General features: G+C 45.2%; 1 protein-coding gene across 2 annotated transcripts in view; it reads left to right on the top strand.

Annotated features, from left to right (window-relative positions):
- Window positions 1-14,224, top strand: part of ALPK3 (alpha kinase 3) — a 37,869-nt gene that overhangs the window by 1,511 nt on the left and 22,134 nt on the right. The window contains exon 2 of one of the 2 annotated variants that reach the window (XM_061349823.1): window positions 11,616-11,654. The exons of the other annotated variant lie outside the window; for it this stretch is intronic. Coding sequence (XP_061205807.1) covers window positions 11,616-11,654 — 39 coding nt within the window. The remainder of the gene's footprint in view (window positions 1-11,615; window positions 11,655-14,224) is intronic. 2 annotated transcript variants of the gene reach the window in all.

Here is a 14,224-nt window from a genome sequence, read left to right as displayed (position 1 = left end):
TCCCCCCTTCCCCCAAGTATGTTCTAATTGCAGCTTTAATCAGTTTAATCAGGGAGATTCATCAGTCCTTCAAGCAGTACTTCTGGTGTTCCCCACTGACTTTATCACGGAGTGGTTTGGGTTGGAAGGGACCTTAAAGCTCCTCCAGTTCTAACCCCTACCACAGGCAGGGACGCCTTCCACTAGAGCAGCTTGCTCCAAGCCCCTGTGTACAATCTGGCCTTGAACGCTGCCAGGGATGGGGCAGTCACAGCTTCTCTGGGCACCCTAACCCTCGTCACCCTCAGATGAAAGAACTTTTGCCTAATGTATAATCTCAATCTCCCCTCTGGCAGGTTCAAGCCATTCCTGTTTGTCCTGTCCCTACAAGCCCTTGTCAGAAGTCCCTCTCCAGATTTCTTGTAGGCCAACTAATACCTAACTATTGGAAGACTATTACAAGGTCTCCCCTGAGCTTTCTTTTCCCCAAATCCCCAAAGGGGATTTCATTAAGGCCGCTGAGAAAGGCACAGAGGGATGTAGCACTTCTGTCTGGGTTGATAACTGTGGTTTAAGCACAGTAAATCCAGCCTGTATCTTCAAAGCTCTGGCTCCTGAACACCTTGAACTTGTCAGGCTAGTGCTGTGGGTGGGTGCTCTGTGGGACCCTGATGCTTTTGCAGGTAAAGGGACACTGCTACGACACAGATCAACAGTGCATTCCATTTCCAAACATTGTCAGGTCCTTTTTTCAACCAATTTCTGTACTTGTTCATCAAAGCCTGTAGCAAGTTAATTTCATTTTGCCTGTTAAATGGCTGCCACTTCTGTTGTAAGAAGCACAGAGTAAATTCTCTAAATAGCAAAACTGAGCCATCCATGTGGTCACAACACCTTCCAGTTTCTCTAATGAACTAGGGAGGAGGAATTTAGAAGTCTCGTTCCCTCTACAGCCCTGAGAGCACCTTAAAGACTTGAGCCAGAATGCATGGAAACTGTGTTGTTGTCTATAATGCAGGGCAATGGCTTGAATGAAGGGAGGCTTTTTGTCCTGTAATGAAATAATGTATCGCAACAATTCTGAAAAGCAAGTGGAATGACGTAGCAAGATGATTTTCAGAAAGCAGTTATGAGTTTAATTAAATCCAGGAGTATCTGGAGAACTTGCCTCGGAGAACTTGAAAAGCAAGATGAGTGACATGCCTAAGAGCAGGTAATATTCAGCAGGTCTCTAGCACACAACAGTATTTGAATTTGGTGGGTTTGGAGCTAACAAAAATATGGGACAAGTGAGTCAAACACAGAATTGTGGTGGGAGGCTGCCATGGTGGTTAGAAAGCAAAAATGGATATTCTGATCCAAACCCAGTGTCTGGTTGTTTTTCAGTCTTTGTTGCTGTCTTTATATGTATTTGTAGAGTGTGCTTAAACAAAATATTTGCCTGCTCTCTTCACTAATTCTTAAAGCAGTGGCAAGTACAGTGTCATGATGGGGGTCCTTACAGGGATGGAAATATCTTTATGAGAAGAAACTAAGGTTAGCAATTGCTGCTTCTGATGTGGCTCATGAATGTGTTTCATCTATGTGCTTGCATTCATGAGCCACATAGAGAGTAGACTGGATGATTTTACTTGGTCTCCCTAATCCTCTAGGAGGAAAGGGATGTTGTGTAAATTAAAGGATACTAATTTGGAAACCAGAACATGGTCTTTCTGGTTTTTAACTTGTAGAATTTGTCAGAGATGGTGCTCCAGGGGCCAAAAGAATAGAGGTGTTGAGAATGGCTATAGAGAGATAATCTGTTTATTACCTGGAATATTCAGTATATTTACTTTTTGTACTCTTGGGAACTGGTCTTTAGGAAGAATCTTCTCTGTGAGCAGATAGTTCAGTGGCAAAAGATCATTGCCTTTCCTTCACTGGTCTTTTAACATACCAGATAGCAGACAGTGTGAGGAGCAGCTTAGGGTCATGGTGTGACTTGTCTTCTGCTCTGGCAGTTGATGGAGCTTTTTTATTTTGGGGTAGGTTTCTTTTTTTTAAAACTGTTATGTCTCAAAGCATTTGACTGTAATTACTTCACAAAGTGAAAGGAGAAGCTGTCAGTCCTCTCCAGGGTCTGCCTTGTCAGTATTCATGGGCCACAACTTCAAGCCATGTCTTCAGGTGTCCTTAATGTACGAACTAGCTGAGTCTGAAATATGACTTGTTTAGAGAAATGCGATTTTATGTAAAAACTTCATCCAAGTCCTAGAAAAGCTCCTCTGTTGGAAGCGATCTGCCCCTCTTTTCTAATGCTGATGTCTGCTCCTTGGTCTTATTACAGCATTGCCTCCTTGCTTAAATAGCTTCCTACTGTCATAGCTTCATCGTATGCAGATATTTATAGAGTATAGTGGCATTGCCTCTGATCTTTTCTTGGATGCTTTCTCTGGTTGTGGAAGCAGTTGAGCTCAGGAGAGTGCTGTGCCACCTGGCTGGCTAGAAAACATCTTCAATCTTGTACCTCTTGCTTTGCACATAATATCAAACGAAGATGAAAGATATGTTACTATAATAAAGTGAGCTGAAAACTCAAGAGTGCTAATTTCCTGAAGAGCATGGAAGGAGCATAGCTTTCTTAGCTCAGAGGAGTTCCCTCTTCAGCAGTTGGGCATCTGTAAGTTACTATGGGACCTTGCTATTCGTCGTATCATAGAAAGATTTGGGTTGGAAAGGACCTTAAGGTCATCCAGTTCCAATCTCTTGCTGTTGCAGATTAAGTTTTACTGAACCTTTCTATATTTTGTGTTTGTTTGTGAACCAGTTATCTATCGGAACTTCTTGATTTAAGAAGTTAGCTGTTATGTTAGCATGGGTTGCTGTGTTACTTGAAATCTGACGCTGTGTTGCTTGAAGTCCTTGCTCTCTGTAACATGTTAGCCTTAGTCCTTACTTGCTAGACCATAACCAGAGCACCCAGGTCTGTTGCATATAGGATGAGTTATTTGACAGTCTGGTATGGTAGAAATCTAGCCAGCCAACTTGGCAACAAAACTTACTTTTAAGATGTCCTGAAGTAAACTGCCTTCATTATTATAATACTACAAAGCACACCCACAGATTGGGAAGACCCTCGCCCAAGTGAAGACCTTCCCCCATGCAAGTGTTGTAGCAGAAGAGAATATTATAATTGTATGCAAATCACTGTAACTGTGGGTGTTCTACCTTATTATTTTTGTGTATAAATGTAACTACGAAATCATAATGGGGTGTGCTTGATTTGTGGAAATTCCACCCAGCACCAGCACTGCAATAAAGAAGTGCCTGCTTCTTAATGCTGCATTAGGATTAAGGAATTTTATTCTCCTGACTTTCAGTGACACTGCCATGGGCAGGGATGCCTCACACTAGACCATATCACCCAAGACTCTGTACAACCTGGCCTTTAGCACTGCGAGGGATGGAGTTTTTATCACTTCTTTTGGCAGCCTGTGCCAGTTCCTCACCACCCTCACAGTAAAGAACTTCAGGACAGATGGATTTCCATGGACTTGTGCACATTCAGGTGCCTAAGATGATCTCAAACCCAGTCCGCTCCTGCAGAGGGCCTAAGGTCTTCATTCTTCCAGTCCCTGCATCTGGATTCCAAGACTTGGGTGGTGTGGTCAGGATACTTGCCAGTGAAGAATGAGGCAAATAAATCATTGAGAACCTCAGCCTTCTCCAAATCCAGGGTAGCCAGTTCTCCTGTTTCCTTCTGGAGAGGGCCCACATTATCCCTAGTCTGTCTTTTTTTGGCAACATACCTATAGAAGCCTTTCCTGTTGTCTCTGACATCCCTGGCCAGACTCAGTTCTAACTGGGCCTTAGCTTCCTTGACCTGATCCCTAGCTTCCTGGACAATGTCCCTGTATTCTTCCCAGTCCTCCTGTCCCCACTTCCACCTGAGCATGAGGTCAAGCATGGCACCTCTCTTTGTCGACTCCTCTGTTACTTGCAAGAGGAAGTTGTCTTCCACGGAATCAAAGAACCTCCCAGATTGCTTGTGCCAGGTCATACCATCCCTCCAACAAATACCGAGGTGGTTGAAGTCCCCCATGAGGACAAGGGTCTGCAAGCGTGAGTCTATTCCTGTTTGTCCAAAGAGAGCTTCACCCAGAGAGTCCTGATCAGGTGGCTTGTAGCAGATCCCCTCAGTAATGTTTCCTTTGACCCTAACTCCCAGACTTCCGGTTGGCTATTTTGACAACAAGTGTTCTAAATCCCTAATAAGAAACCTCTTGATGCTGTTGCATCTGGGGAAATTCAGTCCATTTATCATGTCGGATGGAAGTATCCCCAACTCTGAAAGGAGGGAACATCCAGTACCCACTGCAAAGGCTAAAGTAAAGGCATCAGTAAATTCATCTGTGGTCTGTAGGATCTCTAGGATGGAGGCATCACTTTCCTCTCAGTGCAATTATCTGCACAGTAATGCTTGGTTTGAGTGGGGCTCCTTGGCAGTTGTGCATATTGAATAATAATCCCGAACTTTACATTTTGGCCCCCATTAGAAAGCCTCCTGTCCTTATCTTCTAGAAAGTTGAGCAGAACTGACTGTAGGCTGATAAGCTGATAACCTAGGCTGGAAGATGATGTGGAGCTGGACAAACAATGGCCTTCAGGGCCAGTGTTAAAATACAGAATATATCATATGTGTAAACTTTGTTCTCTGGAAACTTTGTAAATGGAGACCTGAAATCCCATCTGATTGCATGGACAGGAGAGCATGATTTTCTCTGAGCACCTCTTGTTCCACAGCAGAGACCATTTCCAGGAAACAGAATGAAGACCTGCTCTATCCTCACTCTGTTTCAGCAAGAAGAGAAAGACCTTGGGTGAATGAGGCTGTTGTATGATACCAACTCAGTCTCACACTTTACAGCATCACCTGGTACAAGAAGAGGAAGGCAGAACTGTTCTGAACAACTGTATTTTTACCTTGCTGCTTTTCTAGCCCACAGCTACAAAAATCTACACACAATGATTTACCAGGAAGATGTCCACTTTTCTGGGCATCTCATTGCCTAGTATTTGCTTTGCTTTCTTTTATCCTTTCTCATTCCTTGATGTCTTTCAACTAGTTACCAGTTTAATTTGGACCATAAAGGCAGCAATAAGTCAGAATTAGAATACACAGGTCTGGGCCATCTTCAGAGTCTTACAGAGGCTGATACAGAAACATGTAACTTAATTTATTGTTTTCCACCTTCTCTGTTAATGCCATTTAGCTCTAAATTCTTACATGCATGTCTGTGTTTGTCTTTGCTTAAAGTAAATAACCTGCAGAAAAACTGCTGCATTTCTCCAGCTCTGACATCAATTTGTTCTGTGACCTTGCCAAGCAAAGACTCAATACGTCCATTTTCCAGTGTGGAAAATAACAATGTGTCTTGTACAGCTCCATAGCACTCACAGCTGCATTATCACAGGATTGCTGGTAATTGCTGTCATGGTATATGAAACACAAACACACTTGTTCTGTGTGTGCAAGAAGCACTTGATAAGAAGCGGGACACATGGCAGGAAAGAAGCATAACCATATGTACGTGAAAGCTTCATTGTTGGCTTTTAAATGTTGAAAACGGTTTGCTATTGACATTGGAGAAGACATTTGGAGTGCTTTGTATTTGTTTCAAGTAGTATCAACCTTGGAAGCAGAGAAGTTCATATGAAATCTTATACTTGAAAATCTGCATGTGTAAAACATGCCCAATGTCACCAGTGAGAATGCCAGCAAGAGGGAGAATCTGTAGGGGATTGCCAGGGCCATCCCTCTGTCCCACTCCCAGGATGGAAGGGCTGCTAGTTCTTATTGGGCTTTTCTGAGGAGGTTTTGTGCAATGCTAATTCCATCAAAACAGAACTTATATGTCTCAGCTTTGCTGTTGTGACATGTTTTGCTGTTTACTTACTGCACTGGACAACATGTGTGGCTCAGTTTCTGTACTGTGGAAGAACACTGAAATATATTAATGAGTGTTGCAGCTCAAGCTGCAAGCACAAGTCCCTGTACTTGCATGTGTGACGGTGGAACCACTGTGAAGACTATTTCATAGAATCATAGAATAGTTAGGGTGGGAAAGGACCTCAAGATCATCAAGCTCCAACCCCCCTGCCATGGGCAGGGACACCTCACTCTAAACCATATTACCCAAGGCCTCGTCCAGCCTGGCCTTGAACCCTGCCAGGGATGAAGCATTCAGAACTTCCCTGGGCAACCTATTCCAGTGCCTCACCACCCTAACAGGAAAGAATTTCCTCCTTATATCCAATCTAAGCTTCCCCTGTTTAAGTTTTAACCCATTACCCCTTGTCCTATTGCTACAGTCCCTAATGAAGAGTCCATCCCCAGCATCCCTATAGGCCCCCTTCAGATACTGGAAGGCTGCTATGAGGTCTCCACGCAGCCTTCTCTTCTCCAGGTTGAACAGCCCCAACTTTCTCAGCCGATCTTCATATGGGAGGTGCTCCAGTCCCCTGATCATTCTCGTGGCCCTCCTCTGGACTTGTTCCAACAGTTCCATGTCCTTTTTATGTTGAAGACACCAGAACTGTACACAGTACTCCAGGTGAGGTCTCACGAGAGCAGAATAAAGGGTCAGGATCACCTCCTTCGACCTGCTGGTCACGCTCCTTTTGATGCAGCCCAGGATACGGTTGGTTTCTGGGCTGCGAGCGCACACTGAAGCCGGCTCATGTTCATTTTCTCATCGACCAGCACCCCCAAGTCCTTCTCCTTGGGCTGCTCTGAATCTCTTCTCTGCCCAGCCTGTAGCTGTGCCTGGGATTGCTCCGACCCAGGTGTAGGACCTTGCACTTGGCATGGTTAAACTTCATGAGGTTGGCATCAGCCCAGCTCACAAGCGTGTCCAGGTCCCTCTGGATGGCATTCCTTCCCTCCAGCGGATCAACCGAACCACACAGCTTGTTGTCATCGGCAAACTTGCTGAGGGCACACTCGATCCCACTGTCCATGTCAGCAACAAAGATGTTGAACAAGACCGGCCCCAACACCGATCCCTGAGGGACACCACTCGTAACTGGTCTCCAGCTGGACACTGAGCCATTGACCACAACTCTTTGTGTGCGGCCATCCAGCCAGTTCTTTATCCACCGAGTGGTCCATTCATCAAATTGATGTCTCTCCAGTTCAGAGACAAGGATGTCGTGTGGGACAGTGTCGAACGCTTTGCACAAGTCCAGGTAGATGACATCAGCTGCTTTACCGCTGTCCATCAGTTCTGTAGCCCCATCATAGAAGGCCACCAAATTGGTCAGGCAGGATTTCCCCTCGGTGAAGCCATGCTGGCTGTCACCAAGCACCTTGTTGATTTCCATGTGCCTTAGCATGCCTTCCAGGAGAATCTGCTCCAAGATGTTGCCAGGCACAGAGGTGAGACTGACTGGTCTGTAATTGCCCTGGTCATCCATTTTCCCCTTCTTGAAAATGGGGGTTATATTTCCCTTTTTCCAGTTGTCAGGAACTTCACCTGACTGCCATGATTTTTCAAATATGATGGCCAGCGGCTTAGCAACTTCATTTGCCAGCTCCTTCAGGACCCGCGGATGGATTTCATAAGGAAATCAGAGCATCTTGAGCTCTTGTCAACTTCCATTTGAGAACATGAGTTGGAAGAAGAAAGATTTCTGTATCTCGGGGAGAAGAAACACAGAGAGAGGAGAATTTCAGGCAGTGATTGCATAAGAGGGTTAGAAAAGGTGCCAGATTTAAAATCTATGTTTTTCAAGCAGTTAACTTTTCAGTGCCAGTGGGGTGATGTACCCAGCATAGGCCATCAACCTGAGCAGTACTTTAAGTGATGAAAAAAGTGGGTGGTGTTGATGGTTCAGCCTCCTGCCAATGCAGCAAGACTGAAATTTGGCATGTCCAACCCTAACTGTTGTACGATTCTATGTGCATGAAAAATGGGGAAGACTGTCTTCACTTCCGAGCAAAATTATGAGTCATTGAAGAGCTAAAACCTTTAAGAGGATGATAAAATTCCAGAAGAGTTTGAAAGTATCTGGTAAAACAAAATTTAAAGAACTGAGGCTGGTAGAAGGTACATAGTAGAGGGGTATAATTCTACAGTACAGTACTACAGTGGTTAATAACTAAACCTGTACTTTCAGGGGTAGCTGTGCTTCAGTTCATAAATGCAAGGTGCCAGAAGAGGCTTTCCTCCCACTGATGCTGGACATGCATATCTGTCTGAGCTCCAGTAAAGAGAAACCAGTACCTTTAGACTTTGATTCACCCACTTTAGATGTGTTCCTCATGATAAGTGTTTGCTTTCATCCAGGAGCTAGAATGTCCCCAAGCTTGCTCAGGGAGACACATCCACTGCTGATGCTGCATTTCATGAGCAGAGTCCTGTATTGTGTGCACTAACTGGTCTCTGGGGAGCTGTGGACACCGACAGCCCAATCCCAGAGTATCAGACTAGTCATGCTGGGACGTCTGTCATGCCTTGCATGGAAGCCCCATGTTTCCAATCATGTGGGTTTGGTTTGGAGTCTGATGTAGTTATGCTGCTTCAGCTCTGTGCGGGTATGATGTGAATGTCATTAAAATGAAGGGAAACACCAGCTGCCTGCAGATAGGGCTGTTCTGGCATTCAGAATTTGATCTTGCTCTCTGCTTAAATCTCTAGACTGGAAAGCAAATTTTACTTGGTTCCTTAGCATATTGAGGTTAAACTTTAGTTAATGCATGGATTTTACCCTTTTGATAATATCAAGGATCCTGAAGAGACTCTCAGACCATGTTTCAGGATGTGCAGTGAATAAAGCCCAGGTTGTATGCTCAACACTGGGGATTAAAAAGAATTATTGATGAAGCTCCCTGTTTGAGTACTTTTATGAGCACGAAGGGATCATGGCACAGGCACCCTTCATTCTGCCTCTTGCTATTTGAGTGATTTTCTCTATGTCCAAGCCAAAACATCTTCCCATTTGTGTTATGCAAGAAAGCAAGATTAAAACCACTTCTGCCTACACTAGCACTCTTCAGCAGCTTTTTAGGATCTTCCCTGCTGGCTCCTCAGGCAATTCCCAAACCTTAATATTTCTGGAGGCTAGAAGGACATTTTTCTCTTGCACTGGTATGCAAAATGTTGATGGGTTCATTTACTGTTCAGATAATGGAAGCACATGAGTTAATCTTTCCAGCTAGACAGAGCTGCCTGGAGCAGCCCAGAGCACATGAACCCAGCACATGGGTGCTGCTGGCCCAGGATCAGCTCTGATGGCTCTGCCTGGGAGGGTTGTGGGGATGACCCTAGGAGGTCGGGGCAGCCCGAGAACAGCTGGAGGTACAGTTTGAGCTCTCTAATCTGTTACGGTGTCTGGGGGTGATAAGGACAAGGTGATGTTCTGGTTATGCCTTGCACTGTTGGAAAGGACATGGGGCTCAAAAGGATGCCCCAGGTAGTGGGGTTCAGCTGGAAAGACAGAGGTCCTCTGTCTGATTTCTGTGTGGGCCAGCCCAGCTCATGCAAGGTGGATCAGGTGGCTGATCCTCAGCCTGTTATGGTTAGTGTTTGATTTTTCTAGCTGGATAACACCTGATCTGTTCAACCTCTGACAGTGTGAACAGCATTTGGCAAGGGAGAGGGATCAGGATCATGTGGTTGGGAGTGGAGAGGGTGAAGCCACTGCCAAAAGGGCAAGTGCCACCCATATTTCTTTGGTTAAAGCTACTCCTGAGTGCTGTCTAAAACTTCCTCTGTCTTTGCTCTCCTGATCTGAAGGAGAGGAGTCAGTGAGGTCTTCAGAATGCTGTTTTTTTCCCCTCGATTATTTGTATGAAGTGTCAGACCTTCAAGCTGAACTGCTTTTTTACTTATTAATCCCATTCAGGTTCTGCCTCCACAGGTGCAAGTGCCATATGGTTGGCATGAGCACTTTTAAGAGCCCATTGTGGTAATTATTAGGGTAAGACTTGAAGTCCTGCTGACTTCCATGCTATTGAGACAGGCGCAGAACCCAGACGTGATCATTTGGGTAGGAGACCAGAAGAGGTGCACCTTTGTTGGTTCTTCATAGAATCATAGAATAGTTAGGGTGGGAAAGGACCTTAAGATCATCAAGTTCCAACCCACCTGCCATGGGCAGGGACACCTCACACTAAACCATGGCACCCAAGGCCTCGTCCACCCTGGCCTTGAACGCTGCCAGGGATGGAGCATTCACAACCTCCCTGGGCACCCCATTCCAGTGCCTCACCACCCTAACAGGAAAGAATTTCCTCCTTATATCCAATCTAAGCTTCCCCTGTTTAAGTTTTAACCCATTACCCCTTGTCCTATCGCTACAGTCCCTAATGAAGAGTCCCTCCCCAGCATCCCTATAGGCCCCCTTCAGATACTGGAAGGCTGCTATGAGGTCTCCACTCAGCCTTCTCTTCTCCAGGCTGAACAGCCCCAACTTTCTCAGCCGATCTTCATCTGGGAGGTGCTCCAGTCATGCCGTCCAGTCATGCTGTCTTCTGTAACTTTATCATAAAGCAGTAAAGTTTGATTGTTCAGTGGTGGTCTTTAGTGCACAAGGATGCAAGGCTCAGAAGGTTTGATCTGTCTGCATGTACCAGTATAGGAGTCTGATTTCTTACATCCCAAAGGGGATGTCTATTCTGCAGTCACTTCTGAGGCTGTAATGGTGAGGTTGTTGCATAGGCATAACTAAGATATATCTCAATGTGATTAAATCACTGATCTTACGTGTTGCTGACTACCTGGTACCTAGTTAGTTTTAGGCTTTTAATTGTCCTGTGAGTGACCTAAGAGTCCGAGGAACTGCCTCTGACTGCGGTGGGTCAATGCCAAGAGGTTATTTCCTACTGCCTGTAGAGGACTGCTGCCACAAAATGGCAATGTGGCCTTTTGCGTAGGACGTGAGTCCTTGAAGACACTTCTTTGGGAGAGCTGGTGGCCACTGGTAAGTACCTCATCTGGGTGTCCCTTGTGTAGGACCTGGGTGTTTGATTCTACTCACCCCCTCCCAGGAGTTGGTCAATGTTATAACATGTTACTATGTTCCTGCAAAGAAAGCAAAACCTGTAGGTTCTTGTGAATTCTACTTCTTTTATTTTAGTTTTTTGCCAGACCTTAGTGATTTGGGTGGCAAGCTGGGAAGCGCTGTATAGTGACCAGAGAATTTTCAGCTTCTCCAAAGAGCTGTCCTTGGAAGCGCAGAGGGTGACCAGCTCAGGCCACCTGCTTTGCCAGCAGAGAAGTGGGCTTGCAACGGTCTGTACTCCTGCCTGCCATTTAATCCAATATCTCCTGGGGTGGAGTGCTGCTTTGAGCACAGCGCTGCGGATGGTGCATGGAAGGCTCAGGTGCTGCTTCTTGGAAAACTACTTGTATAAATGTCTTACACTTATTCTCTGTGGTTAATGACTATTTCATTTTTACAGCCTTTGATTTCAGTTGATAATGTGGCTTGCTCGTCCTGGCAGTCAGCCTGAGTGAGGCAGTTGTGCCTTCTTTTAATAGGAACTCTGACCTATGCAAAACAACTCATCATTAATCATCTCTGTAACGGTTTGTTTATTTCAGCTCTTTTCCGTGCTTCTCCTTCTAATGTTTTTTATGCTGTTTTTTGCTTAGCTTATCAAGCAGCAGATTCTCTCCCTCCAGTTTAGGAAGGTAAAACTATTTTGCATTAAACTGCTCTGACCAACACTGAATCTGGCTGCACATGATTAATCTGTAATGCTTTGGTACCAACTAATTAGAAGAGAGCCTTGAAGTGATCTAACAGCCTTATACTGCATGATTGGATCCCTAATATTTGCTTGAACTGCAGACAGCAAAGTGAATGTTCATTGTAATTCCTGTGTTAAGGTGCAAGAAATATTTCTCTTTCTTAGCCAAAGGATGGATGCTCAGCTGCTTCTTGATATTAAAGAGAGATTTCCATCCAGAGACATTAAAAATTAGATGAGCCTGCCCTGATACTTTGAAAGAAGTATTTTTCTTCTCCCCTTCCCATCCTGTGCCTTGTTGTGGAGATCCTCATTCATTGGACTCTGCCCCGAAAAGCACTTATACAGCTGTACTTTGCCTTTGGCAAAATAACGCATTTGGAAATCAGTTGCTATTAGTGACTTGCTGCAGAAGCAGGTAGAGGAATGACTGTGGAGGGAAAGGCCTCTCTGAAATACCCCTGTATCTGTTTGACTGCTAACCAAAGAGTAAGGAAAATAAAATGATGATGGAAAGGAATACACTTCTTAAATCTCCTTTTCCAGCAGACTGCTTTTGTATGGAAATCCCTCTTTAATGTGAAAAGGCTACTGAATTGCCAGTGTCCTCTACTGAATTGGTGGTGTCCTCTTCCACAGGACAAAGGCTCCAGGGCTTTTCTGCAACAAAGATGCAGCTTCAGGAAGGCCTGGAGGAAGAGAGGCTGCTGCTTTGTGTCAGATGTCTTGAATGCTCTGAATTACTGGTTTAGAAAGCAATTTGAATTGGACAAGTCTCATTGCAGCTGGAGGGAGTCAGCTGAGAGCCCCACAGTGCTGCAGTTTCCAAACCCCCTCTACCCTCTTCCCCCCTGCGACTAATATGAGGGTTCCTTTGAAAGATTAAATAGACCTTCCAGGGCTTCCTGCCAAGTGTACATTGGGCAAATCTCTTATTCATCTGCTCTGCCTGTGGAGCCCCCAGCTTCTTGTGATGCTGCTTTCCTAAAACATTCAGTAGCCTTTGTTGTGTTTCACCTGACTGTGAGATTTGCACTGAAGGGACCAGACTTATTCCTGGCACTGCCTGCTGATACCGATGGCATGGTACTGGGATTAAACTTGGTCACGAGTGTCACTATGTGTGTGTGCGCATCACTTTTTTTGAGATGCTGATCTGGTTGCTCTCCTGCTGGTGTATGAAATGTTCATTGATGCTTGGAAAGTTCCTTTATGTGGATCTAAAAGGCATTTACTGGCCTAGGGCTGGGGATCTGTTTTGAAGGAGCCAGACCAGTAAACCCCACCAGTAACTGCCTTGGTACTGGATTGTCTGCCTTGCTCTTTGGAAATGGGAGTTTTTTTATCCTGGGGTTGGGGCATGGAAAGGTTTCTTTTGTTTGAGCAGCCATTGGCTTGAAGAGCCCTGTCCTGGCCTTGTAGCTGTGTGAAGAGTTGCTTGCCCCAGTGTCCTGGGGACCATTGATTTCCACAGAAGAGTTTGAGCTGTGGAATCTCTTTTTTACCCCATCCCACATGTGTTTGCATATAGACAGCGCTTATAACCCTCCTTCAGTAGATGAGTCAAGTTTGCAACAACCCCAGCTGTCCCTGTCCTGTACCCTTGCCCAGCACCAAGTGCCTGGGAGTTTGGCAAGATTCCCGCTGCGTCCCAGCTGCTTGTTACCTAGGGATTCATCTCCCTGTGTCTCTTACAAACCTATCAGGAAGCCAGAGTGAAAATGATAGGACTGCAGCCTCCAGGTAAGTTTTTGGATGGATGAAACAGGCAGTTGCTGTGGTTGTGGCATCTTTCAGTCCCTGCTGCAGAGCCTGTCAGTGCACCTGACCTTGCAGGGTTCATGCTAAACGTGGTGGGTTTTTTTTTCTTCCTGAACAAGTCTGCTTCCTCAGCAGGTAGAGCATGAGTAGCATCAGCACCAGCATTCTGCCTGCAAGCCGGGGGCTGCTTATGAGAATGGGGTCTTCCTTATGGACCTATCACAATGTGCTGTGAGCACATGCTCATGGTGGAGCTGTGTCAGGAATGATTTGGGGGTTTGTTCTATCTCCTGCATGTCTCTAGAAGCTGATCACTTGTTTAAGGAATGTCTTTCAGTGCTGAAAATGCTATAATTAGAGCTACCAGCTACCAGTTCTCTTGCAACGTTTGCTGTTTCTCCTAAGATCCTTGCACTTGAGACCTTGGGATCCTCTCTCCTCATGTAAACATGTAGTGTTTTAATTCCAGAGGGGAAAATAAAAGAAGCTCTTCCCAGAGCACTATCCAAATGAAGACTCAACTTGGAATTATCCCATTTTCCTTTAAGAAAGCCCAGATCTTCTGGGGCCTCTCTTGGTGATGCTCCAATGGGGTTGGCAGTGCTATATGGTGATTTATTGCAAAAATTGAATAGTGCTTAAATGACTGGAGAATATAAGTTCCTTTTCTGAGGTTCATAGATTGCACTGTTTGGATAGTTATGGCTGTTTGGGTGACCCAGCCTGAACTTCAAGGTCAGTGCCTGAACT

Source organism: Neopsephotus bourkii, unplaced genomic scaffold (genome assembly GCF_033783945.1).
Source record: "Neopsephotus bourkii isolate Nb327-2 ecotype Australia unplaced genomic scaffold, CSIRO-AGI_Nbou_v1 NB_463, whole genome shotgun sequence".
NCBI classification, from domain to species: domain Eukaryota; kingdom Metazoa; phylum Chordata; class Aves; order Psittaciformes; family Psittacidae; genus Neopsephotus; species Neopsephotus bourkii.
This window is presented reverse-complemented; position numbering and strand designations above follow the sequence as displayed.